At 42.1% G+C, this 26,689-nt stretch overlaps 1 protein-coding gene across 2 annotated transcripts in view; it reads right to left on the bottom strand.

The window, feature by feature from the left end:
• Positions 1 to 26,689, bottom strand: part of MACROD2 (mono-ADP ribosylhydrolase 2) — a 1,910,609-nt gene that overhangs the window by 128,705 nt on the left and 1,755,215 nt on the right. For both annotated transcript variants that reach the window (XM_034641514.1, XM_034641515.1), the window contains exon 11: positions 19,543 to 19,626. In XM_034641514.1, the coding sequence (XP_034497405.1) occupies positions 19,543 to 19,626 (84 nt within the window). The remainder of the gene's footprint in view (positions 1 to 19,542; positions 19,627 to 26,689) is intronic.

Genomic DNA, 26,689 nt, shown 5'->3' with positions numbered 1-26,689 from the left:
CTGCTGGCAGACAGCATCCCAACCTGCCTCCCTCCCATCCCCATACCCCTACGCCTTTAGTTCAGGGAGCCACGGGTGTAAAGCACCACTCCTCGTGATCTGATCAAGCCCTCTCATGTGTACAAAGGAGAAAACTGAAACTTATGTAAGAAAGTTTCAGGAACCATCCCAGTTGACACTTGGCACCAAAATGTGTAATGGTTGGTTTGACCAACATTTATTTTCCATTTATTGAATGCTTAATATGACTTAATGTGATACCGTGATATAATGAGAAATACATATTTGGTCTTTGTCTCCAGTTCCTGGCACAGAGCTCCTAAAACCCCTATAATTTCCAGAGTGATAGAGGTCATGGGAGCATCTTTTATTATTCACAATAAGCTCCCTTCACTCTTATTTGATTATTGCTAATAGGACAGCTCTTGGTGGGCTCCCAGATAACTTTTAGGATGGGGCTAGTTGCCAGAGGACTCAACCTTGTGATTAGAGTGTGGAAATTTCAGCCCCACCCCTGAGCACCAGGGAGGGGAGAGGGACTAGAGATTGAGTCAATCACCAATAGCCAATGATTTAATCAACCCTGCCTATGTTACAGAGCCTCTGTAAGAACTCCAGACAAGCTGTTCGGACAGCTTCCAGGTTGGTAAACACATCCACAAGCTAGGAGGTAGTGCACCCCAACTCCCCAGAAGTTCCTGTGCTCGGGACCCTTTCGGACCTCACTCTATGTATCTCTTCACCTGGCTGTTCATTTGTGTCCTTCGTAAGATCCTTTATCATAAACCCATAATGGGAAGCCAGCTGTTCTCCCTGACTTTTGTGAGCTGTTCCAGAAAATTATCAAACCAGAGGAGGGGGTTGTGGCGACCCATTACTCCATAGCGAGTCATCAGTGGCCCAGTTTGGGTGGCCCAGACTTGCAGTTGGTGTCTGCAGTGGGGCAGTCTCGTGGGACTGAGCCCTTAACCTGTGGGGTCTGATGCTAAATCCAGGTAGTTGATGTCAGAGTTGAAGTCAATTGTAGGACACTTAGTTGGTGAAGCCGGGGAGCTGGAGAATCGATGGGTGCCAGGAATAACCCCACACAATTGGTGTCGGTAGGGTTTTGAGTAAAAGTTGCACTCGGGCATTGTGCTAAATGCTGTACAGTTCGATGTCACTTAATCTCACCAAACCAGTGTGAGGTGGATCCCATCCTTGCCTCCTTTTTCCCATAACGCAACTGAGGCCTCCGGTTAAGTAATGTAGCCAAATTCCCACTGACCAAGTGAAAATTCAGACCTGGCCTAATGACCCTAAATCATGTCCATACTCTGAATCTCAGCTCCTTTTCAGCGTTCAGAAAACACCCTAACAATTCACTGCTGGTTAGTTCTGGTCTGAAAGGACCTTCACCTCCCAAAGGTCTTTGTTAATCAAGATAACAGCAATCGCTCTGGGGTAGATTTAAATAGATAGGAGATACTGTGGAGTAGATAGTAGGTCTAGATAGATAGATTTAGAGAGGTAGATAACCACAGGTGTGATATTCTGGGGGGCTATTTTCTACCTAGGAAAAGGAAGATTTCAAAACCGAAATTTCACACAAGGCAGGCAATCCCAGAAAAGAAAGGGATTAATAGGCTTCCTGTAACTGGAACTGGAACTACCACATTCTGCTTTGGGGAGCAGTGTTTTATTACTATGCTCACTGCTCTTTTATTCCCTAAAGGACTCTTTCAACAATATTTATCTTAATTCAACTTTTTTCTTTTCTTTTCTTTTTTTTTTTCCAGGAAAGCAAGCAGTACACTTCATTCCGCTTCATTCAAGAGAAATGATTTGCAGTTGTGGTAAACCCCTTTTTTTCATTTGCTTATTTGTTTGTGCATTCATTGGGTTACCCAGAAATGTTTACTGAGTGCCTGGGATTCAACAACAACAACAATAACCACCAAACATCATTTCTCTCAAGTACTCTAAGCCCTTTCATTTGCAGAGGTAAACATCTATGAGACTTCACACGGCTGCACTTGGGCTCGTTATATTTTTTTATAACGTCCTGTCCGCTTTGACCAGAGTTGAGGTTTTATCGTAGAAATCTGTTACCTCGAAGATGAAAAAGTGGCCAACAGCCAGTAATAATTGACAGTTTTTCAACATAAAGAGCAAAGAGTGTTCTATAAACTAAAAACGAAAGACACAAACAAACAAGTACGTTCTAAACTTAGATATGTTATGATTTTCAGGAAACTGGCTTTTTCTTTCTTTTCTTGGCGGAAACTTTACTGTTAGCTCATAAGGGCTTATGATTCTTTTGGTGGGCACCTGTTAAAGGAATAATGGCAGACTTACCGAAGGGATAGCGACAGAGAGATGGCCAGGAGTGTTTCCACACAGAGGAAAGAAAAAGTTATAAATCTCTCCAGGGAAAGACTACACATGGCAGAGGAAAAAATAAATTGACCATACTTTTTCTGGGAAGCTAGCAAAACTTGATAGCCTGGGATATGATTTTAATAGATTAAGTCAGTTTTCCATTCTAGACTCAGGCTATTTAAAAAGGCATTTTTATTTTCTAGAGTGTTTTCTGTGGAGAGGAAAACCAAGTATCTATCACCTAGAAAAACGAATAATAATAATAGTGATAACAGCTATCATTTTTGAGTGCTTACGATATAGATACCTGTCAGAATTTAGACTTGTCCTTTTATATGTTTTACTTCTAATTCTTGCTTAAATCCCAGAAAGGATTCTTACTCCTACCTTGCAGAGGAGAAAACTGAGGCTTAGAAGGACTTACTGAAGTCCAGAGGCCAGTAAGCAGTAGAGTCGAAGTTCAAACCTGGATCTGGCTGCCACGGGAGCCCGTGCCCTGTCTGCCATGATATGTGGCAATGGTGCCTCCCTCGCTGACTTTAGGCCCGGAAAAACTTCCCTGCTTACTGCATGAAAATGCTCACTGTCATGTAATTAAATTTTATGCAGAATTATATTTTAATTATAATTTAATTAAATTTGGAGGCATTCGATGTGAAATCATCGCTATCTTTTGTTTTAGCACTTCATTTGCTTTTCATTCCTTGTCCCAGTCAGTATTCTGCTTACCCACCAACAGTCTCCTCTAAGGGCATCTGCAGGTAGTTGAGGGATAGGATGTTTTAGTCATGCTCCACAGATCACGAACTCTTGTGGCTGGTGGGACAGCCTGCTTCAAACCTGTTCCCGTGCACCTCAGTCGTTGGAAATCTAACCCTGTACGGCATCAACGCGTAAGTTGAATAAGTTGAAAAGCAAAACCGTCAGCCTTCTAAGATCGATGTCCGAATTTCAAATCGGGTCTTACACCCACAAACTGGCTCTCGTATTATTTCTAAGATCCATTTTCTTTTTATTTGTTTATTTATTTATTTTTATTTTTTATTTTTTTTTTGTAAAGCTCAATGATTCATTAGTTGCGTATAACACCCAGTGCACCATGCAATACGTGCCCTCCTTACTACCCATCACCAGTCTATCCCAGTCCCCCACCCCCCTCCCCTCTGAAGCCCTCAGTTTGTTTCTCAGAGTCCATAGTCTCTCATGCTTCATTCCCCCTTCTGATTACCCCTCCTTTCTTTATCCCTTTCTTCTCCTACCAATCTTCCTAGTTCTTATGTTCCATAGATGAGAGAAACCATATGATAATTGTCTTTCTCTGCTTGACTTATTTCACTTGGCATTATCTCCTCCAGTGCCGTCCATGTTGCAGCAAATGTTGAGAATTTGTTCTTTCTGATAGCGGAGTAATATTCCATTGTATATATGGACCACAGCTTCTTAATCCAGTCATCTGTTGAAGGGCATCTCGGTTCCTTCCACGATTTAGCTACTGTGGATAATGCTGTTATGAACATTGGGGTGCATATGGCCCTTCTCTTCACTAAGTCTGTATCTTTGGGGTAAATACCCAGTAGTGCAATGGCTGGATCATAGGGTAGCTCAATTTTTAACTTTTTAAGGGACCTCCACACTGTAAACTGCATTCTGACAAAACCTTGACTGCAGAAATGGCACTGAAGGATGCCAGTGATGGAAACTTGGAGCTGGCAAAGTGGCCGGAAACCCAAGCCAGCGAGGCGGCCCAACCGTCTCTAATGTAATGAGGGCTACATAAGGAAATTGGCAGCAGCTGAACACAGGAGGAAGCAATGCTCTGTGGCTGCCGTATATAAACAGCAGGCTTCTACAGACAAAGTTAACATACCATCCAAAGGATTTCCAAGTGTAAACAGAAGCTCCCATTTTGCCTTTGCCTGGGGCTGCCACTGAATGAAGCCACTTGTCAACAGTACTTTGGGCATACCTTTGACCCCCTGTCCAACAATTTGGAAATGTGGAAATGGCATTTTAAAAAGTGAATATGCAAATTTAAAAAAACTGAACTCCACATTGCCTTCCAATGCACTCTCTTTTAGACTAATGGTACTGCTGACTTTCTATAAGTTCTCTGTGTACTGCCTGCGGGACCTCTTTACCCAAGTCACATCTCAGTCACCACAGATGGTCACACCATGTCTTGTCTTTTTCTTTCTTTCTTTCTTTCTTTCTTTCTTTCTTTCTTTCTTTCTTTCTTTCTTTCTTTCTTCTTTCTTTCTTTCTTTCTTTCTTTCTTTCTTTCTTTCTTTTTCTTTCTTTCTTTCTTTCTTTCTTTCTTTCTTTTTCTTTCACCTTTATTTCTCCATCTGATGGTTTATCTCTTCTCCACTGCATTGATTTTCATTTTCAATATCCTTGCTCCAGTCACTTTCACTTGACTTACTTGACTTGCTTCTTTCCCATTCTCGGCATTTATTTCTGGTTGGGTACCCCTTAGCTATCGCTTCTCTCTACACCTCCCAGGTTCAAGGTAGGATTTTAAGGCAGTGTCAACGCTTCCCTGCTAATTCACTCTGATGCCCACGGACTGGCTTGTGGAGCCTCACCTGTAGTGGTCACCATTTCAGGGCCTCAGACATGCAGAGCTCTGTTGCGATCATCATCAGAAAGTGCCTACTGAGTATATCACCACATATGTGAAGATACTTTCTAAAGAGAACTTCATAGACAATTCTGGAATTGCCTTTTATTCTAGTTTCCATTTCCTTTATATTATCAAAACTGTCTCTTAGAGGAGAAGAGTTCAAGATTAAAAAAAAAATACATATATATATGTGTGTCCTTTGACTTGGCTACAATACAACCCCCAATTTCCTATTACTCCTCTGATGGCACACATTCAAAATGCAAATTTTCATACACAAAGGAAGAATAACTCTTGAAATAACGTGTGGTGCCTTCGAGGACTTGAAGCTCACACTTGATTTAGTAGAGCTGTATGGACAGCAGAGTGCAACTGCTCGGCAAAAGCCACAGAATTTAAAGTCAGCAAATTTTGTAGGAGAGTAATTTTAAACGGGAAACAGAAATGGTGAGTATATGATGACATAACTGAACTTCAACCTTTAACAGAATCAGGGGCTCTGGAGGAGCCCCCATCAAGATCATAGAGATCAAATCCTTCATTTGACAGAAATCAGAGATTTATTGAAGTCAATCAGTACAGGCAGGAATCCAGAGTGTTTATTCCCCCAACTCTACCCACTCTTGATCTCCCCACTTTTGAATCCTAAGCTCCATGATTATATACAATAGGTATTAAGACTTCCATACTCACATCTTCCTATCTGTGCTTGCTTTCCATTAGTAGTCTCTAGTATTTTCTTCAGGATCTCATTGCACAAAGTTTTGAAAATGAAATTTTATGTATGTATGTATGCATGTATGTATAATGGGTATTGGAGCAGATTGTCCCATTCCATATAGATAAAGATATAGATATAGATATTTGTCATGTGACATTGACACTCTCCATCAGGAGGTTCCCTTGAGCCTGGGAGGACTTGTTAACTGTGTCAACTGATGTGAATGTGATGAGAATGTAGTCAAAACGACATTGTATAGCTTTAGAGAACTAGGACATAGAAGATGATGTGAGTTCCAATCGGCTTGTGATTGGAGATATGCACCTTGGGAGCTCTGAGTCAATGCCTAAGAATGTCCTAAAGCTCCTCATGCTGGTAGATCACATGGAAGGAACTACATCAAGCTAGAGAGATGCCCAAGGAACCCCAACTGTTCCAGCCTTCTATTGTTTGAATCTCCCCAGCCCCAGGCTCAGACAAGCGAGTGAGCAAACATCTGATGATTCCATCTCCCAATTTCTGAGCTACTCTAGCTGATGCTGAATGGGGTTAGAAACAAGCTATCTCCACTGAGCAGATTTGTAGACAAAGTAAATGTCATTATGTTAAGCCAATAAATTTTAGGGTAATTTGTTATGCAGCCATAGCACCTGGAACAGACATTTTTCCTTCTTGCCAGTTGAGAGCACTAACTTATGGGAAGAAAGTATTCAGGAGGCTGACCATCAGGGTGATTTGGTGTTTGTAAAACTCAGGAGGAGGAACTTCAAGCATGCAAACACTTAATCTCCAAACACAAATCTCATGCGAAACCAATGAAAATGCAACAGCAAGGCAAAAAAATAACACGAAGAAGACCAACCAACCACCACAAGAGTGCATTTCAAAGAGTAAGCATTGCTGCTAAGTAAGGAGTAAGAGAAGAGCAAGACTTCCAAAGGGAAGAGAAAAGAGTAAAGACAGAATGTGTGGTTGAACTGGCCCTGTGTCTTGGAGGCTCGGTCACATGAGGTGATAGGGATTCCAACTGGAAAAGACCAACCACCGTGCCAGCAGGAAGCACGGGCACATTCTAAATGATGTGAGGGGTTCATGAGGGATATTTTAAAAGATGGTGCAGAATCAAGGCAAGGAATAAAGGACAGTGAAGCTCTGCAGGAGCTGTTACCATCTCCAGGCCTGAGAGGAGGGAAGGAGCGGTTGGTTAACTGGAAGTGGAGAGGGCCACCTATAGGTGTTGTGGTCCTGGGTGGAAGAACACAGCTATTTCTGTCCGGCAGCAAAGGTCCAGGAGAATAAATGCTCTACACATTTATATTTCTACCTCTCCCCAATCTCCTGTAAACACCTTCACTGGTGAAGTCTGTGCTTTCTCAATGTGGGGCAAACATTTGTTCCTGGCAGAGGAAAAAATCCTCCAAAAGGCCACAGTATATAAACAGATATGCAGCATATTTGTAGTATTAAAATTTCAGGGGAGACTTAGGACAGATGCCGTAAGGCAGCTCCTTTAAGGAGCATGATAATGAAAAAGAGAATTAGAAGCATTGGCTAACCAGCCTGAAGCTCAAAGGCAGGGGCCGGGCAATGGAGCCCCTTGGCAAGTGAGCACACAGGCCTTCTTAAAATTCTTCATGCCCACGACCCTTTACATCTGGGCATCTACGCACAGGGACAGAGGGACAGAGGGCGGTTAGGATGGGTAATCTGGGGATACCACCTATTTAGCAGAACAACGGATGGGGAGAATTAGCAAAATGACTGCCCACAATTGCAGTGAATCTTGCCATCCGTGTAGAAATTACCTTTGTTTTGGGTGTATTTTAATAACTATAAAAAGAAAGGAGCTAACTCTAGGGCATACCTACATTGTTGCTCATTTGTTAATTTGGTATTATACAATGAACGAGTGAAATTTGACAACAGGGCTGAATTAAGACTTCAGAAATCCTCAAGACCACACAGCTCTTGGTGTGCTCCCCCATCTTCATAATAAAATAAAATTTAAAAAATACACAAACACACACACAGAGTATTTTAACCTGGCCCCATCTCCACGTGTGCTTCAAAAATTTTTTTTTTCTTTAAATGATCTGATTATAATATTCTGGATGACTAATCAAAGCTGAGATTTTCTCATTTATTTTTGGTGCCCCTGTTTTACTGAAATGCAAAGCATATGTTTAGTCTCTATATTGGGTAGCACAATAGCTTTGACCAGAAATAGCGGTAACGTGTATTTTCTGATCATATAAATCATCATTATCAAATGCATTATTTCCATGACTTGCTAAACAGACAATGTCTTGGTAAAGTGTTCTGCCAGGTCTAAGTTTTGGGGTCTGGCTTTAATGTACAGAGCACCAGTGTGTGTTGAAGTTCTTTTTGATGGTAACAAAGCCCAGCATGGCTGCTGGATATCAGTAAAAAAAGTCCAGACTCCCCTGCTTGGTTTTCAAAGTTCTTCCTATTATAGCCCCCAGTCCACATCCACACTGAACTCCGATGTCTCTGTCATTTGGGCCCTTTGTTTCTTTCCTATCTGTCTAGGCCTTTTTTTTTTTTTTTAAAGATTTTATTTCTTTATTTGACAGAGATAGAGACAGCCAGCGAGAGAGGGAACAAGCAGGGGGAGTGGGAGAGGAAGAAGCAGGCTTCCAGCGGAGGAGCCTGATGTGGGGGCTCGATCCCAGAACACCGGGATCACACCCTGAGCCGAAGGCAGACGCTTAACAACTGAGCCACCCAGGTGCCCCTGTCTAGGCCTTCTGTTTCATACCTTCCCCTGGCCATCCTCATACTCCTTCTCTCCTGCAGAGTCCCTGTTCTGGGGAGAACCCCTGGGAACATTGGTAGAGAAGTTAAAGGCCCAGTCTCTATCCTTCTTCAGTGAGCCTGGGCCTCAGTGTTCTTTCTTAACCCTCTAGGTGATTCTAAAATCAAACACTAAAAGAAGTTTGTGTTTTCAAATGCAAAGTTTAAGAAATGCTGGCATTTGGTCTCCTATCACATGACCTTACTGCTAGGCTTGATTTCCCAGAGTTCCTAGCCATGTCCTTCCTACCATTTTTTCACTTCTCTGGGCTTTAGTTGCCTCATCTGTAAAATGGGGATATCATAGCACATGCTCGGTAGTATTGTTCTAAGGATTAAATGAGTTCAATGTGAAGTGCTTAGCGAAACGTCTGGCACATAAAAAGCGCAAAACAAATGTTAGGTAAAGGGCACCTTCGATGTCTGGAAGTGCTAAGGTTGTTGTCTCAGTGCCTAATCAATACAGGCGGGCCAATTGCTTTTGGCATTGAGAGACTCAGTGATCCTGGACCCAATTCTCGGGAAACGGGAGGCTTAAACCTGTGATTTCCAACCTTAACTGCACATGAGGTTCACCCAAGGTGCTTAAAAAATACTGTTGCCTGAAAAAAAATGCTGTTGCCTGGGTTCCTCTGCCAGAGTTTGGACTTAACTGGTCTGGGGGCGGGACACACGAATGGGATTTTTAAAAGTTCCCCCAGAAGATTCTAAGAAAGAAGAAAATGGTTCTTTTCAGTGTAGTTGCAAATTTGCTCCAAGTATGAGATTGTCTAAAATAAAAACCAAGTGTATAAAAAAAAAATGGTGCTCCAAAGACACACCGCGTCGTGTTCAAATGCAGATTTCTGATTTGTTGGAAGGCTGGGACTGAGGGCAAGAATCCACATTTTTAGCATTCACCCTAAGCGGCAGCTTCAACTGAAGGAATGAGAAGTTCCCTCTTGAGACTGGCAGTTTGCAACCGTTCACCAAACGCTCAGCAAAACCGCCCCACTTTCACCCCACATTCTAGAACCTACCTCCCCAACCCCCGCCCCTTTCCTCCCAAACCCCTTGTCTCCTTTCCTTTTGCCAGCAGCAAAGATTGTTAGAGATCAGTGCGGAATTCTCAGGAGAGAGAATTGAGAAATGATTCAAGGGATGTGCCAGCATTTTTGTCCAGGGAGAACAGAGTACCCTGTGTTTCTGTGGATCATTCCTCAAGCAGGGCAATCCCTGGAGATGGAGTCATTTCATAAGGCCGCCTCTGATGGCTTAGAGTGGCAAGAGTGAGGAGGGAAGGGGCACGCTTGAGCAAGGCCTTAGCAGCACGCACGGCACACCCAGGGACTTCCGGCGCGGTGGACTGTTTGAAGGCTCGCTCCGGTATCGTAGGGAAGCACAACTGTGTTACAGTAGAAAAGTGAAATTTTGAAATAGAATGGCAAAACCCTAATGTGAAAACCCAACACTGTTCAAATAGCAATACTTCTCCTTAAAGACCAAACCAAACCTTTCTCTGCTGAAAAATTACTATCTAATATTACAAGCTTATCAAAGTTCCTCTCGGCATGGTGCCAGCACTGGGGGAAAAAATCACTCTAATGTTTTAACTCTATGAACCCAGGGACTGCGTTTTCTACAAAACAAATGCATTCTTTATCCTCAGTTTTGGAAATCAAAATAGGCAAATGGTGGAACACATATAGTCTGAATTGCTCACACACACTTATAAGACGTAAAGAAAAAAACTTAAAAAAATATTATTAAAGGAACCACTGTCGATGGCCTGATAAGCTGCTCTTTCCCTTTGGTGTTGAGTAGCTCACTTAGGATCACCTTTCATGTGAGTCCTCCAGACCATTCTGGATGATTTTTAAAAGAAAGTTTCCCCATCTGTGAAATGAGGTGTTCTCAGAGGCCTATTTGGCTATTAAAACCCATGATTCAAAGCTTTTAAATTAAGGATGAAAATATTTACTAGGCATGAAAGAATGAGCTCATAAAGAATCAATTTTCACGAATTTGATGGTTATGCAGAATTACAGAATTTGATATGTGGAGGAGACCTCAGGATATTAGGTGAAGGGTTTGGTCCTGTGCCTAAGAGATGAAAACAGAACTCAGGTATAGTGGTTTCTAGTTCGGGGCTCTTTCCCTGAGCTTACAACCATATTTCCCCTTTCTTTGCTTCCTTGCCTCCCATCCTACTTTCTTTTCTTCTTTAATTTCTTTCTTGCCTTCATCATCCATGACAGTAATTCCACCATCATCCACTAACTGGGAAATTACTGACTGAAAGTAAACAAAATAACAGCACTAATAAAAACTTCTTTTCGGGAGAGAACATATCAGAATCCACAGTATCTAAAGCAACTAAAATAATCTTTTCTGTGAGTTGCCTTGTTTGTTAACATACTTGTGTTTTCTCTCCTTTTGTTGTTATTGATGAGAATTTTCTTCATGCCTGAATATTTTCCTTTCACTTGATTAGGAATTTCACCTCAGGATGGGCTAATTTGGCCTTCCTAGGGTGCCCCGAACAAGAACTACCTGGACAGACACGATGGAGGGTAGGAATAAGATTTCTTTTTCTTGGAAAGTTTGAATTAAGTGAAAGCAGGGTACAACTTCTATTCTAGATTCCATGGTTGTGGAAAACATACAAAGACTCATCCTTGACTCCTCTCTCTCCCTGTCAGATCCCACATCTAATGCCAGTGAACTCTGTTGGCTTCACCTTTAAGGAATGTCCAGAATCAGATGAATTTTCCCTCTTTCCCCCCACTGCCATGTGGGACAAGCCACCAATATCTCTTGCCCCAATAGACTATCTCCTTGTTTCTGACCTTAGCCACCCACCCTCGCCTGCCATTCTCAACACAACCAGAAGATTGTTTTAAAATGTAAGTAAGATTATGTCCCTTCTCTGCTTGAAATGTTCCCTTCTCATTTCACTCAGATAAATTCTCCCAGTGGCCCACCATGCCCTCGGCACACCGATGGTCAAAGTGGAGTCTTTAGCCCAGGACACTAGCATCACCTGTGGAATTTTTAGGACTGCAAATTCTTGGGTACCCCAGATTGCCTGAATCAGAGACTGGGTTTAATATGGTTTAATATGCCCTGAGGTGATGCGCGCTCAAGTGTGAGACCCACCCCTCTGAGGGATCAGCTCTCAATGACCCTCAATGTCCTCTCCAGTGACTCACATGGACCTTCTTGCTTTTCTCAGAGTAATAAGTCAGACCTCTCTTTGGTGCTTGCTATTTCCTCTACTGGAACGCTCTTTTCCCACTTAGCTGCTCACCTTACTCCTTTATGTTCTCCAGGTTTCTTCTTAGATATAAACTTGAGAATCACTGAGGTCCAGCATATTTAAAACCTTAACCCATCTCTTGCCTAAGACTCTTCCCTGCCGCCAACTTATACAGACAGGGGCATTCCCTATCTCCTCTTCCATGGTTTTCCTGCGTGGTACTTGGCTTGGAGTCTCTCATGCAGTTACTGTCAAGATGTCAGCCACAACTGCAGTCCTCTGAGGGCTTGCCTGGGGCTGGGGGATCTGATTCCAGCCAGGACGCCTCACTCAAATGACTTGCAGATTGGTGCTTGCTTTTGGCAGGATGCCTAGGTTCTTGCCACATAGACTTCCCCATAGTGCTGGTGGGGTGTCCTCAGGACATAGCTGCCTTACCCCAGAGCAAGTGATCCAAGAAACAGCCAGGCAGAAGCCATATTGTTTTATGACCTAGACTTTGATGACCTAGAATGTCATCATGGGATATTCTGATCCAGAACCATCGAGGTAAGCCACTCTCAATTCCTGACCCACAGACAGTCCAATATAATAAACGTTGCTGTTGTTTTAAGATGCTAAGTTTGGGATAAAATTTCAGGCAGCAATAGATACATAATATTGCATATGTCACCATTTGGCTTACTACATATTATATTTTATTATTTTTTAAATCCATCAACTGTCACCCCCCACATACCCTAGAATATAAGCCCCCCAAAAGAAGGGTGTGTGTGTGTGTGTGTGTCTATGTGTGTGTGCATTTTCAATGCCTAGGACAGTGCCTATACTGTCAAGTAGTGGGTATTTAACAAAATATGTGGAATTAGTGCGTAGACATGCTGTGTATGGGTGGTGGGGAGCTATGCTGATGTGGTTAGAGGAAGGATACCGTGGGGTATCTCTGTGACACCACTACTTTGCACAACTCTGGGGGACACCATTTCCCCTGTACTGCATGTGAATAGAGACTTCTGAGGCTACAGCTCCATGTGAAATTCACTTGGGCCTTGACGATCCCCTGAATGGATCCCACACTCCCACGGGGAGGTTTTTTCCTTCATTTAACCATGAGGGAACGGACTTAGGTTAGAAAATCTGCCAACGTAGGAAGTAGAACTCGCACAGTCAAGAACTCTGTCTACACTCATGCTGAACTGTGGTTTCCCCATGAGTAAGAGGGTCCATCTATGTTATCACCCAAACCAGGACGCCTCCGACAGTGAAGGGGAATATTGCCAATAATATGCCAGTGACCACAGACATAGACGGGGATCATTCTGGGTCACACAGCCCCTAGGCTTATTCTGGTCAGGCAGGTTTGTTCTTCTCACTACATAAAATGCCTCAATATATTCTGCGAGCCCCCCATTTAAAATCCCACTGCTAACTGAAACGGGACTCCGTGGTTAGAACCACAGCTCTGTTTGTTGGGCTTTTCTACTAATCTGCAGCAGGGGGACGGCTCGGAATGGCCCTGAATCATGCAGAACTTAAAGCAAGATGGTGACATGGACTTTTATTGTATTCTGATTTTCACCATGGAAATTTTGCCTTTTGCTTCAATTCTTGGTATTTTAAGGTCTAGGGGATAAAACAAAGCTTTTCTTCATGAGAAAGCTGCTTTTCCTCATTCCCGCTTCTTCTTCTTTTTTTTTTTTTTTAAAGCTGGTCAATCACTAAGCTCATTTGAGTGATGGCTAAGTCAAAATTATGACTGCCTGATTTTACCCTTCACTGCACTTGTCAAAAAATTAAATTAAAGATCATGCTTGTGAATATAATGCATGAACTGCTGCATGGCATTCTGAAAGATAGAATGTCCCTTCTGTCTGGCCACTCACAAAACAGCATGTCACATGATACATTAATATGCAGGAAAAATAATAAGGCAGGGAGGAATTTCTGCCTCTTAGGAAATACGATGTGCATTCCACCCGTGGTTCATATGTTCAGAAAAATTTATTTTAGTCAAGACAATAATAATAATACCTCTAATAGCAATATTAGATCCTTCAAACTTATATAGTGCTTTCTAGTTTCCAAAATGTTTCCACATGTAATTTCATCTGACAAAAGAAATCATTAATATTTTAAAGTGCAGTATAGGGCTGCTTGATTTAGCATTGCAAGGGCTCGGGTTCCTGAAGAATGTGCATCCCATGTAGGCTTGTTGAATATTCTATATAGAGGCAATTGTAGAGTGAGAGCCAAAGTGCTAGTGCTTTCTGTAAAAAATATGGTGGAAAAATAGCATTCATTACTGAAAGCCACTGAAGGCTTTGGAGATGAATGTTTGGAGAAAATTACTGTTCTAAATTTTCTACTGAATTTAAGAAGCATAATGTCTCTAGTTTTTAAATGAAAATATGTTTTTGTTTTATCAATATAAAACAATTCTTGCCATATATATGCATATTTTTCAATTACACACAAATTTAGATAGTTAATATTGAACTCTTCCAAATTTGCCCGTCTCTCTTCCAATCCTTTAAAATAATTCCTGAGATCAATTTGACATATATCTTCCCAGATTATATATATATTATATATATATATGTGTGTATATATATATGTATATATATATATTTGTTAAATACAAACCATATATAGGTATGTATGTACACACATATATAGGTATACCTGTATCTATTTTTATATGTATATTTGTAGGTATTTACTATCTACCAATCATTTATCCTATCATCTAGCTATCTAATTCTTGAATACATGGCTGAGCTGGTGCTTTTGTAAGGAAAGTCCTTAGAAGCCAGAAATGATGGAGATTGAATCAAGATTTGTAAGCAAGCACTGAAATTATTTGCTTTGAGGCATTTGCCAATACCCAGATAGTCTAGACTCTAGAACAGTGGTTCTCAAACTCAAGTATGCATGTGAATACCCCAAGGGCTTTTAAAAACACAGATTACTGGACCCTACCTCAGCATCTCTGATTCAGTAGGTCTGAGATGAGGCCCTAGAATTTGTAATTCTAACAAGTTCCCAAGTGTTGTTAGTGATTCAGACAGGAATACTCCTTGATAACCACTAGCCAAAGCTTGGGTTTGAATGAGCCACACATGTGAGGCATAGGACCCGTGCTTTGGTCCTGAGAATAGTAGGAATTTCCCCCATCTCAGGTTGAGCATTCATTGGAGAGCAAGAAAGGAAGAAAAAAAGTCTCTTTGAGATTTCATAACCTTATAATATATATGTACTAACACGGGCTTAAGGACAAGTAGCAAACAAAACAAAACAAAAAACTCTAAGCCAAATATGTAGTTTAAGTATTTTCAGATATCTCAGAAACAAAACATAAATAAATAAACTCTTAATCCAACTTCAGAAAATCCCCACAAATAAAAGTCTAAAGAACATGGTAATAAAAAAGACAAAATATAAAAGGAAATAACCATAACTATGAATTTGCAAAAACAACAAACTGCAGAATTTGACTTACACAGACTAGAGATATTGAAATTTCAGATACAAATTATTTTTTTAAATATTTTATGTGATTATTAAATGAAGAGTGACCAGCTATATTTAAAACAGAATCAAATAAAACTTGCAAAAATGAAAATGATAACAATGGAAATCAGATTAAATAAAGTTAAATAAGATTAACGAATTGAGTGAGAGGCTTGAAAAAAGTAACCAGAAAGCATCAAAGAGAGAGAGAGACACAGAAAAGGGGGGGAAAAAAGCAGTGTAGGTTAGGAGTCATGAAGGAGAGAGAAAGAAGGAACAGAAGGTAGTGGAGACAGTATTTGGTGAGAAATAGGAGAAAATTTTTCAGAACTTTACTAAAAAAAAATGTCCATTACCATATCCAAGAAGCACAGCAAATCCTAAAAAGGATAAAGAGAAACCCATATAGAGATACATCATACTGAAACTGAGGGACAAAAAAGATAAAGACCAGATTGCCAGTGCAACCAGAAAGAAAAGACAATCTAAAAAGAAACAATTAGACTGAGATATCACTTCTTAACAACCGCAGAACTGGTAAGAGTGGAAAAAAATCTTGAAATGTTGCAAGAAAATAACCATCAACCTCAAATTTTTACCCAGAAAAACTGCCTTAAAAATAGCAAAATAATACTATTTTCACACAAACAAAGCCTGAGAGATTTTCCTTAAAGGAACTTCTAAAAGGATTTCCTTGTGAAAGATGGAGGAAGGACTGTGAGGGGAGCATGTTTTCTTAATGGTGCTAAGTTTTCTATTTAATTTTTTGTATGAAAAAAATTGGTCCAAATTCCTGAGAGTTGGAATTGCTGAAACTGCCATTCACCAGGTGTTTTTCAAACAACTGTGCCTATAATTTGCCAGCTCATGGTTGGCTTATCATTTATATCAGATGCCGGCCAATCTGAAATTACTAAGCATTTCATTATTGGCATGGCATTGTAGTGGGTCAATACTCTGGTCAATGAAAGTTCAATCAAAACAATTAAAATGGAACTCTATATCCACAAGTCCACCATACGAAAAAATGCTAATAAATACATTTAGAAATCGTTTATTTCTTTTGATGTTCAGTACTTTAGTACAACATACACTAAAGGAATAAGGCTTTCAATCAAGGCTGCAATGATGGCAACATTGCCTCCTTCAACAAAACTAGGTCTAGTTTCCAGAAAAGAGAAAGGGAAGAGGATTAGCGAAGTTGTTTCTAGAAAAAAAGAAGAGATTCTGACATTAACAAGCTGCATGGACCTTGGGCAAGTTACCAAACCATTTGCAGTCTACTTTAAAACAGATCTGTAGAATGAGATAACTTGCCCATATGTTCACAAAATTCTTCTGAATCAAAATACAGTTATTATGGTTATATATGCCAGAAAATCTAGGTGAGTTTGTGTTCCAATTCCATTCTCTATGATCCTGAGAATGGATATTATGAGGTAAACTGAGGTAATCAGGAAGACCCGTGAGGGTTAGAATCAGGGCTGGGAACCCGAAGGTAGGGAAGAAATAAGATGAGGCCAAGTGATGGGGAATTAAGCTGAGTGATCTATGAATAAAAATACCAGACGCTTCTCTTACTAAAAAAAATATTAGAGAGACGACCGAGTTGGAAAAGGACTGATAACTCTAAAATGGAAAACCCACCACAGGGAAGGGTCATGATCTGCATTACCCTTCCACCCAGGGATAAAATATTTTTTTGCATGTCTGGTGGGAAAGAATTGTAACTCTTTACCAATCAAAGATTCTAACGCTTTGAATCACGAGAGGAAGTGAAACATATGTAACATGAATTCAGGACATAGTTTATTTTGTCAAAATAGAAACATTGATAATGAGTGCCCATCATAGAATCGTCTACCTCCAGCATGTCCCTTTCTTACCATTTTCCCAGCAATTTTTACTTTTTTGTCCTGAAAGGCAACTTAGGAACAAACGCACAATTCCCATGTTTCCGTAGAGTGGCTCACATTAGATTTCACCATGATGCCACAGACAGAACGTCCCTGGTCACTAATCCACAGTGATGGCACTTTGGTGCCTCGGAACGTATTCTGAGGCTACATCTTTGGGTTAAATAAAGCTGTATCATCTATTCATGCCGGGATTACAGAATGATGTTCCTAAACAAGGGAAATTATTTAGGAGGCAAAAGAAGTTTTCGCTCATCTGAAGGAATAACTGGGAGGAATACCCTTATTCATTAAAGGTGACAGGATTGCTATAGTTTCTGGCTTACCACGTGACACTTGAAATGACCACAGGCTCAGGCTTTGGAAAACAACCTCTGATGTGGGTTGGACATTTGACGGGAATCTCTAGGTGAGGTAAAGCCTCTCTAAGGAAAAGGCAATTGTTGTTTTGCCCATAACCTACTTCCCAATTGTGACCTCAAGAGATTGTCCAGGAAATGACCTCATTCGAGTAGGAGATGAAAGCCCAAAGTTCTTACCGCTTTGGGCCAGTTAGAGCTGCTGGCCCTCTCCATGGTAATAAGTGTTCACCATGAATGATTTGAAGCTCTCAAGCACATTTAAGTGAATCAGGGCAGTGCACACCCTCTCACGGTGCTGATTATGATGGCAATTATAATAGCCATTATGAATGCCGGGCCTGTGCTAGCCACTTTATACCTCCTATTTCTACTGTTTACTGTTAGTTGGAAATGTTTTTTTCTCGCTCCTCAACCAAAGGGCAGAGAACATTTACTGTTGTGCCTTTCTCCTCATCCCCTCACTTATGCAAGCCCGGGGTAAGAAACAGATCCATCTCAAGTCTCTCTCAGATCCACCTGTCCACAGAGAGGGCATGTCCTGGTCTGTTCTTTTTCATGTAATAAGCTCACCAGGGGAGCCTCTGTCCTGGCACCCAGGATACCAAGGACAATGGTACTTGGTTCTGAGGGGACAGAGGTTACGTCTTTCATATTCAGGAGTACAACCCAGCATTCGGAAGCCCATCTGGGAGCAGGGCCACCAGATGCTCTAATCCAACCTCATTAGTAACCAAACTAATGTTTTTGGTTTCAAACTTTCTTACAGCTTTGCCTTCTCAGTTGGTTCTGAACCCAGGTGAGGGTGAAGGCAGTATCATTACTTATCAGTTGGAACCCTGACACTTAGGCAGATGCTGTGCTCTCATGGAGGAGAGATGTTCAGGACTTCCCCTCAAGAGAGAATGTGCTGCTGGGGATGAAGCTGGCTGACAGCGTCCACCGGCCACACTGCAGCATTATATTCACACGGAGGCTACTTTGTCCCCCAGCCGCTTGCAGCCAGTGAGCAAGCAGGAGGAAGGGCATCTTGGAGCCTAGCTGTTCCTGCCCAGTGCAGGTCCACTGTGATGACCAGTCTCTGCTCTGGGCTTCCCCAGACTTTCTCATACTGCACCGCAGATGGAGACTCCTCCCAGCTCATCTTCCTTCCTTCTCTCCTTCGCCTCCTCCTGCTCCTCCCCCCCCTTTACCCTTCAAGGCTCCCCCCACCCCATACATTTCCTGCACTTCTATTTCATCTTGGTATCTTCTTTCCCGAAGACCCAAGCTGACACCGTCAGTATTATAATGCTCTCCGTTTCAAACACAGCGGCAGAAGTGAGGATCCAACTCGAGAAACGAGAAAGCATAAATATGTTCCCCTTTAAGAGTTCATGCATACTCCGGAGATGAGAGGATCCCTTAAAAAAAATACCTAATCTACATTTTAAAAGAAAAATGTGAGTATCTTGTAGGTGGCACTAGTGTTGTAAATCAAAGAGAGACTGGCTTCATTTCTTCAGAAAACTGAGCCCAACTGAGCCTGTCCACTTAACGTAAAGATACGCTGGCTTCTAGAAAGTGGAAGCGAAGAGAAGACCGGAAGTATTTCCAGCCCCCACTGCTCAGGTTTGAACCTGGACTCAGAATGTGTCCGTGAAAACAGCAGATAATCCCAATAAGGCCATGAGCTACGCAGGGCTCCCACAGCCAGCTCTCCACCTGCCCCCTCACGCGATGATGACTTGCCAGCACTTCGCAGGGACAGAAAATACATCACAAACAGAAAATGTGTTTTTTTCAAACTTGGTTTTTACTTTCACCAGTTAAACCTAAATCTGATATTTTGTCCTCACATTCAGGGGAGAATACACATATTAGGAAAGGATAACGTATTTTTCTGTGATTTTTGAACCCTGAGAAATACCTGAACATGAGAGCACGCACGTAATTTAAAGGTTAACCAGAAGTTTCTTTTCATGGAGTAATTTTCTAAAGACAGGAGGAACAGGACTCACCTTCACTAGAGTCTTTGGAACATTCTGGCTTCTTTGCTTTGCTCTTCTTGTGGGGTGGAGAGAGGACTTTGGGCTCTAACCCCTCTGGAAGCATAAAGATTTAAAATATTCTTATTTAGATATTAAATATTTAAAATTACGTTGAAGTTTAAAGTCCCCCCCCCTTTCCTTTTTATTCCTCAGTAAACCCACATGTATAGTGAAGCTTGATCACAGATTCATTTGTCATTTTGGCTGAGCTAAATTTTGGCAAGAGCCTATGATTCTCCAGGGCACACAGCTTCACATCTTTTTGTGACCATCATTAATGATTCCCACAAACGTGAAATCCTAAATGCTTTTTTTAAATTAAAAGAAATTTTCCATAAGGCAACCCCAAAATATTATTATTTTTTTCTCCACAGGAGTTTGATTTGAAACTTCACGGATTAACTGACAGTTGCCAAAATGCAATTTCATTTTACTAAATCCTCAAATTACAGCTAGGTCGCCTGCAATGTTATCTCATCTTGGGGTGCTGGGGTGCAGCTTGAAATTATCCTCCTTCTATTTAACGGATTTCTTCAGTCATCCAGATTCTAAACAACTGCTATATGCCCCCAATTAAATTCACATGTTTCCCACTTTTCTCAAGCCTTCCCCATACCCCCTGGGGCAAAGTCTATCCAAGGAGGCTGATAATGTAAATTCTGAAGACAGGGAAAAAAAATTTTTTTGAAGACAGTTTTAGGAAAAGTATCTCTCAATTCATCCCCTTCAGATATAGACACTTTGTTAGGCATTAATTTGTATTTCCAGTCCTGGTCTCTCTACTAAGCTCAAAGCTTATGTCTTCAACTGCTTACGTGGCAGCTCATTTTGTATTTGGACTGGCTGTCTTCTCTTTGCACTTCCAGATCCACTCTCCCCCCCTCTACCCCACCTCCCACCCACTGAGCCCTGGGAGACGGATCTCTACGTACCAGGGAAATTTCTGGCTTTCTTCCTAGCCTACCAGTAGCCTTCAAGTGTTTATTGTACCCCTCTATCTCAGGTCACAGCCCCAATCAGTTGGCTTTCTCCACATGACCCTCTCTGTCTCCTGTGTCCTATAACTCCCCCTTCCCCCATTGTCCTTTCAGGACTGGGATTGAATGGTGCCTCCCTCTTTCCAGCCCTCAGGATTTCTCCTCACTGGGCTCTCATCAAGCATTTCAAATTTATGTAAATAATCCCATTAGGCATTTCAAACAGCACAGCTGGAACAATACTCTTGATGTCTGCAAACATGTTCTCTCCATGGTATTTCACATCTCACTCTCTACCCAGGAATTTAAACCCCCGAACTGAGATATTGTCCTTAATGTTTGCTTTCAGTCACTTTTCCAGGAAGGTCATTGGAAGTCCTATCAGCTCTGCTCCAGAATACCCCATACTCATCCACTGTGCTCATCCTTTGCAATCATCACCCTAATCCAAACCAGCAGCAACTCTTACTTGAGTTCTTGTAGTAACATCCTGGCTTTCCAACCTTCTTGAAACTATTCCGCCTGTAGCAGCCAGAGTTATCTTCTAAACATAAACCCGATCCTGTTGCTCACCTCTTTAAATACCACTGGTCTTAGAATAAGATCCAGATCCCATTCCCGGGGCCAGGACACATGCCCCTCGGGCTCTACCTACTGCCCTAGCCTCGCCTCCCACTTGCTCTTTGGCTTCAGATGTACTGGCTGCCTTTGTGTGTTCTTCCGTCGTTACCAGGCTGCATTCTGCCTTAGAATCGTCACATCTGCTGTTCTTCTCCCCTCCCACTCTGAAAACACACATTCATATGTCTACTTCCTTCTCACCTATTAATCTCAAATCAAATTCACCTCCCAAGAAAGGCCCTCCGTGAATTCCTAATACGAAGGATGCCTGCAAGGGAAATCTCTCTCAAATACATCACTGAATGTATCTGAAATTATCTTGTCTCCTTCTTTCTTGATTGTATGTCTCCCTTCTCCAACCCACCTCCTAAGAATGTAAGTTCCTTGAGGAGAGGACATTTATCTTTCCTAATCTCTCTTGTGTCCCCGGTACGTAGTAGTGTCTTGAGAATTTCATTTCCAATTCGGTTTTCTTTCCCCCCTTACTCAGGCCTTTCTTTAAGGCCAAGATATAATGGGGCCCATGCCTAATTCTTACTCTCTTAGCAGCTGTCGCCTTATGCCAGGATTCTAAAATTACACTACAGAGCTATGGCGACTCATTTTTCTTTTCCCATTTATTAAAAAAGGAACAGAACAAAAAATTGCATTTGATAGATGTGCTATTAAAAACTTCGGCATTATGGACTACTAAGGTTTTTGGACACTTAAGTTAGGCTTTCTGCGGTTGCAAGTAAGTCACATCTAAGATCATTACCATGGCCAGGGTGAAAAATTCTGCCAATGATTACATTAGCAACTCCCCCAAACTTCTGTCACCAGGTGTGAGATGGATGTCGACCCTTAAGAATGGGTTCAGTAAAACCAGAAATGAGGTGCTTGGAACAGCTCACTGAGCACAGATGCTGTGCTCAAAAGAATGCATAAAACGGGCAAAGCAGCACTTGTGATCTCCCTGGAAGGAGACTCTAAGACTGTCTGGAAGATGCCTCTGAAATGCATCATCTGCAATGGGGACGAAGAGGAGAGTGTCCAGTGCTGGGCATTCAGCCCCAAACCAGCATCTCCTGAAAGTGAGTTCTTGATAATGAACCTGATTTCCCAACCTGAATAGGAATCCTTGGGGAATGGGGGAGACATCTCTGAAAGACATCTAGTTGTCTCTATTTGTCCGCATTTTGAAGTAAGTACCCAAAAAGGACTATGGTTCATTTGTTAAGAAGTGACAGGGCCCTCCTTGGGGAGTCAGTGGGCACGGACACATGTTAATTATGAACAGTCATCTATGACATTAGTATCATTTCGTAACACCCATGGAGGCATTCAAATGAAAGTCACTGATACACATGGCCTCTGTGCCCAGATTTCTACTTGTGGTTCAGCAGAAACTACTCTTCCTCTTGGTCTGAAGAAGCTGAAGGAACATTCCTCCAAAGCACTCTATACTTCTCCTTGGCCACATATCATATTATCTATGTCGCCTGTCTTTCTGGCAGAGGGTGGAGACCTGGAGCTGTGCCCTGAGCATAGATTTGCTGCCTGAAGAACTCAACTGTGCTTGTCACTCTCAGGTAGCTTCACTGCCGTAGGTGACTGGATTGTCTGTCCCTGCTCAGGGCCCATTTCAACAATGCATGGGAATGGAAGGACACGGGGGAAACATTTCTTTGCTGGGATTAAAGAAACTGATAAAGGTCTTTAAGGGAATCCTAAGCATTTAAGCCAGTCTCTCTCTGTCATTCCCTATGGGGGCAGAGCTTCACCTTGAGGATGACCTTGTCTCACACCACCTGCCTCTACTTACTTTCAGAGTCTGGAGACAGGAGTACAAGGGTATGAGCTTTGGGGTCAGACACACTAACGGCTCTCTCATTTAAGCCAGGAACTAATTCCTCTTAAGCCTTGTGTAGGAACAATCCCTGCTTCCTAGAGTTGTTGCATATCTTAAATGAGTTCATGTATGTTGAGTGACTGGCACAAGGTACATGTTTGATTAAAATCCGGCTCAGCAGACGTGTGCTGGGGCTGACATGAGCCGGCTGACTCTACCTGTCTCTCCTCAACTCCCACATTCATTGATGTCATGTTTGGTAGCTTGAATACCAACACAGTGGGTGTATTTACACTGATGAAATATGCAAACTCCCCAAACTGGGGTTCCTTTCACCCAGAGAGTCAGCGTACCAGCACCTCACTGGTTTTGGTATTGTTATTTGCTGTCATTCACTAGCATTTGCTGGCCAGTTATTTTGCCCAAGTAGCCCCTCACTAATGTCAGCTGCATTCGTACAAATCCCTCCAGCATTTCTACTTGTATTAGAAGAGGTGATACAGGGCAGAGGAAAGGCAGCATTTAACGGTCTGCTTAGAGACCTGTCTTAGAGACCAACATGCCTGAGTATGAGATCTGAACTGAAACCAGCCTCCTCACCAATGTCTGGCAAAGCCAGTGGCACATCATGGAACCATTCTGCACAGAAATCCCCCATGATTTCAGCACGCAGATATTAGGAAACAGAGAGCAGCTTCCCAAGCTCCTTCCGGCCTAGTGACAGCATCCTTGGGCCATCGAGTGTGACTTTAACAGTTGCGTCCAGCTGCTGGGCACAAAACCCCCAGGAAACCTGATGAGACTAAAATCAGAACTGATGATCCAATTAAAGCCCCCCAAACCTCATATGCTGACTCGAAGCTTGTGGGCTCTGCATCAGCATTAGTAACGATTTTCTTAAAATCACTCAGTGGTTTGGATAGCTAGCTGCATCTCATTAAGAAGTCAACTCCCCCTGCCTAGAAATGTATACTTATGGCACTTAGGCAAATGATCCTTAGCAAGATAAGGTCCTTAAACTGGCCAGCCAGCTGAAAGGGCAGTACTCCCCATGGCTGAAGGATATTCCAAGGATACTTCACACGAGCAGGACAAATGAGAATAGCAGAAATCAACATTAAATGCATGGCATTTAATCCAAGATAGGGTGACCACTTAAAGTCTTTTTTCAACATATGGCTCTTTTAAGGAATAAGATATCCCTCATGAGTATAGAAATGGGTACTCTAATTGAAATTTCACCTTGGGCTTTATGTTTTATAAAAGGCAGGCAGAGTCCTTGTCTCAGGCTGAATTTTGTCAGAAGATGCTGAGACAAGGGTTTGAGTGCAAATACTTCATTTAAGAAATCATCCCAGAAAGCACCAGAGGGGAGTAGGGAAGTGAGACAGGAAAGGGAAGGCAGCCAATACTGGGTTTGAGCAAGTTCCACTGGGGGCCTGTGGGTGATGGTACAGAATCTCTTTGTCCAACACCACACGTTGCCAATGGATACGTGAAAGGTGTCTAGTCTCAACTGAGATATGAATGTAATGCACACACACATTCCAAAAACTTAGTATGGAAAAAAGAGAATGTAAAATATCAGGCTTATATAATTTTTATACTGATTATATGTTGAAACGATAATATTTTGGATATGTTATACTACATAAAATAGTATTAAATTAATTTCACTTGTTTCTCTTTACTTCTTCCAATGTGATTACTAGAAAATCTGAGGATAAACAGGAGGTTCTCATTTGAGGTGTCCATCCCATTTCCACTGGACAGCACTGAAGCATAACCCGTCTCAGAAGTGTCCTGCACGGGTCCACCAACTCTTGCCCAACATTGGCTGAGGGCTATTCCAGACAAATTAACTCCCAGACACTTTGAGTTTGCTTTTGCGACCAGCAAACATCACTCAGCTGAGGGTCACAAGAACTTTCCTTACATCGTTGTTGGTATTGTAAAGCAATAGCGGGTACCAAGGATATACAGGCAGGGAATGGACTATTACAGCAATAATACCTCCTTCATTGCTGCTCCTGGCTTGTAAATCCTCCCTTTACTTCTCCTGCCCTCTGAATCCACTGCCCTGGGGAGACCAAGGGAACCATAGGACTCAGGCATGTTTGGACCAGAGAAGAAGCGAGAAGCTAGACAGGAGTTGGGATCCAGTGGGATCCAGTGAGCTGTTACGAAGAAAACACCTGCTGGTATTTTTCCACCAAGACAGTGGGAGATCAGGGGAGGGAGAGAGATTTAACTTAACCAGGATAAAGGACCATTTTAACCAAACCTTGACTAACAGAGATCGTTTACCTCAGAATTTAAATCGCTTCCCATTTACAGAGATGCTCAGACTGAGGTTGTCGGTGATTAAATGGATGGAGTTCTGGCATCGAATAGCAGGTTACACAAAATTAGGACCTCTGAGATATTGATTTTAATTTTGAAACCTGGCCCCATTTCATGCCTAGAACAGTGTGGTTGCCAAAATGGGGAACAAGGAGTTCTTATACTATGGAATTAAGTTCTATACCCTTCCAATATCTAGCAGAGAAAGAAAGAAGTGATAATTTAGTGAGTGTTTACTAAGGTCCAAGAAACATTTCAGGTATATCTCATTTAATTCCCAAACAAGATTGGCCCCAGAGGTGTAAACTGAAGCCTACAGAGAAAACTTGTACCCAAAGTCCATAAATGGAGCGCCCACCTTAGGCCAGACCCAATGTTTGTGACTAGATTTCCCTCAACAAACACTGGTCTTTCTTGAGGATAGGCACACATCTTATTTTCTGATAGTGAGAAAAATATATCCTAGGTACCAAATATATGTACCAAACATGGCCACGGCAAGTTTTCAGGTCCCATGTGCTCTATAAAACCTCACTGCTCCCCATCAGGGGATGGAACCTACTTTTTCTCCCCACGAGCCTGGGCAGGGTTCTTAATGACTGTTCCAAAAAGAGTTTTGTGGCAGTCATTCTGTGGGACTCCTGAGGCTGAGGCTTAAAAAGGGTACAGCTCCTGCTGGCTCACTTTGCTCTCTCTAGAGGAACCACTTTGGAGCCCGGCTGCCATGCTGAGAGGAAGCCCAGGTTATAGAAAGAGGCCACGCATAGATGTTTCAGAAAACTGCCCCAGCTTGGGTCTCAGCCGAGAGCCAAAATCAATCCCCAGCCAGACATGCAAGGGAACAAATCTTCACAGGATTCCAGCGCCCCCCCCCCCCCCCCCCCCGCCACTGAGGCTTCCTGATGAGGCCTCAGACCTTGTACAGCAGAAGGATCAAGTCAGCCCTGCTGGGCTCTGTCTGGATTCCTGACCCACAGAATATAGGAGCATAATAAGCAGATGCTTTAATCACTAAGCTTTGGGGTGACTTGCTACCCAGCTCTCTTCATTATAACATCAGGTTTCATTTTTACCTCAGCTTTCAGAAAGCTGAAAGTTTACTGCTTAAATATGCTAATTGTATTAGCCCTAAGAGTTACACAACTACTTTCTTATTTTATGACCCTGAGTGTACATTTCTATTTTTTTTGTCTTTTCATGCCGGTAGAGTTAACATGCAGTGTTATATTCGTTTCAGGTGTACTATATAGTGATTCAATGATACCGTTCATAGAGAACTCAGTGCTCATCGGGGTAAGTGTGCTCTTAATTCCCTTCACCTATTTTGTTAACCTTGTTATGTTTT

The sequence above is a fragment of the Ailuropoda melanoleuca genome, chromosome 13, assembly GCF_002007445.2.
Source record: "Ailuropoda melanoleuca isolate Jingjing chromosome 13, ASM200744v2, whole genome shotgun sequence".
In the NCBI taxonomy this organism is placed as follows: domain Eukaryota; kingdom Metazoa; phylum Chordata; class Mammalia; order Carnivora; family Ursidae; genus Ailuropoda; species Ailuropoda melanoleuca.
Note: the sequence above shows the minus strand (reverse complement) of the source record. Positions and strands in the feature narration are given on the sequence as shown.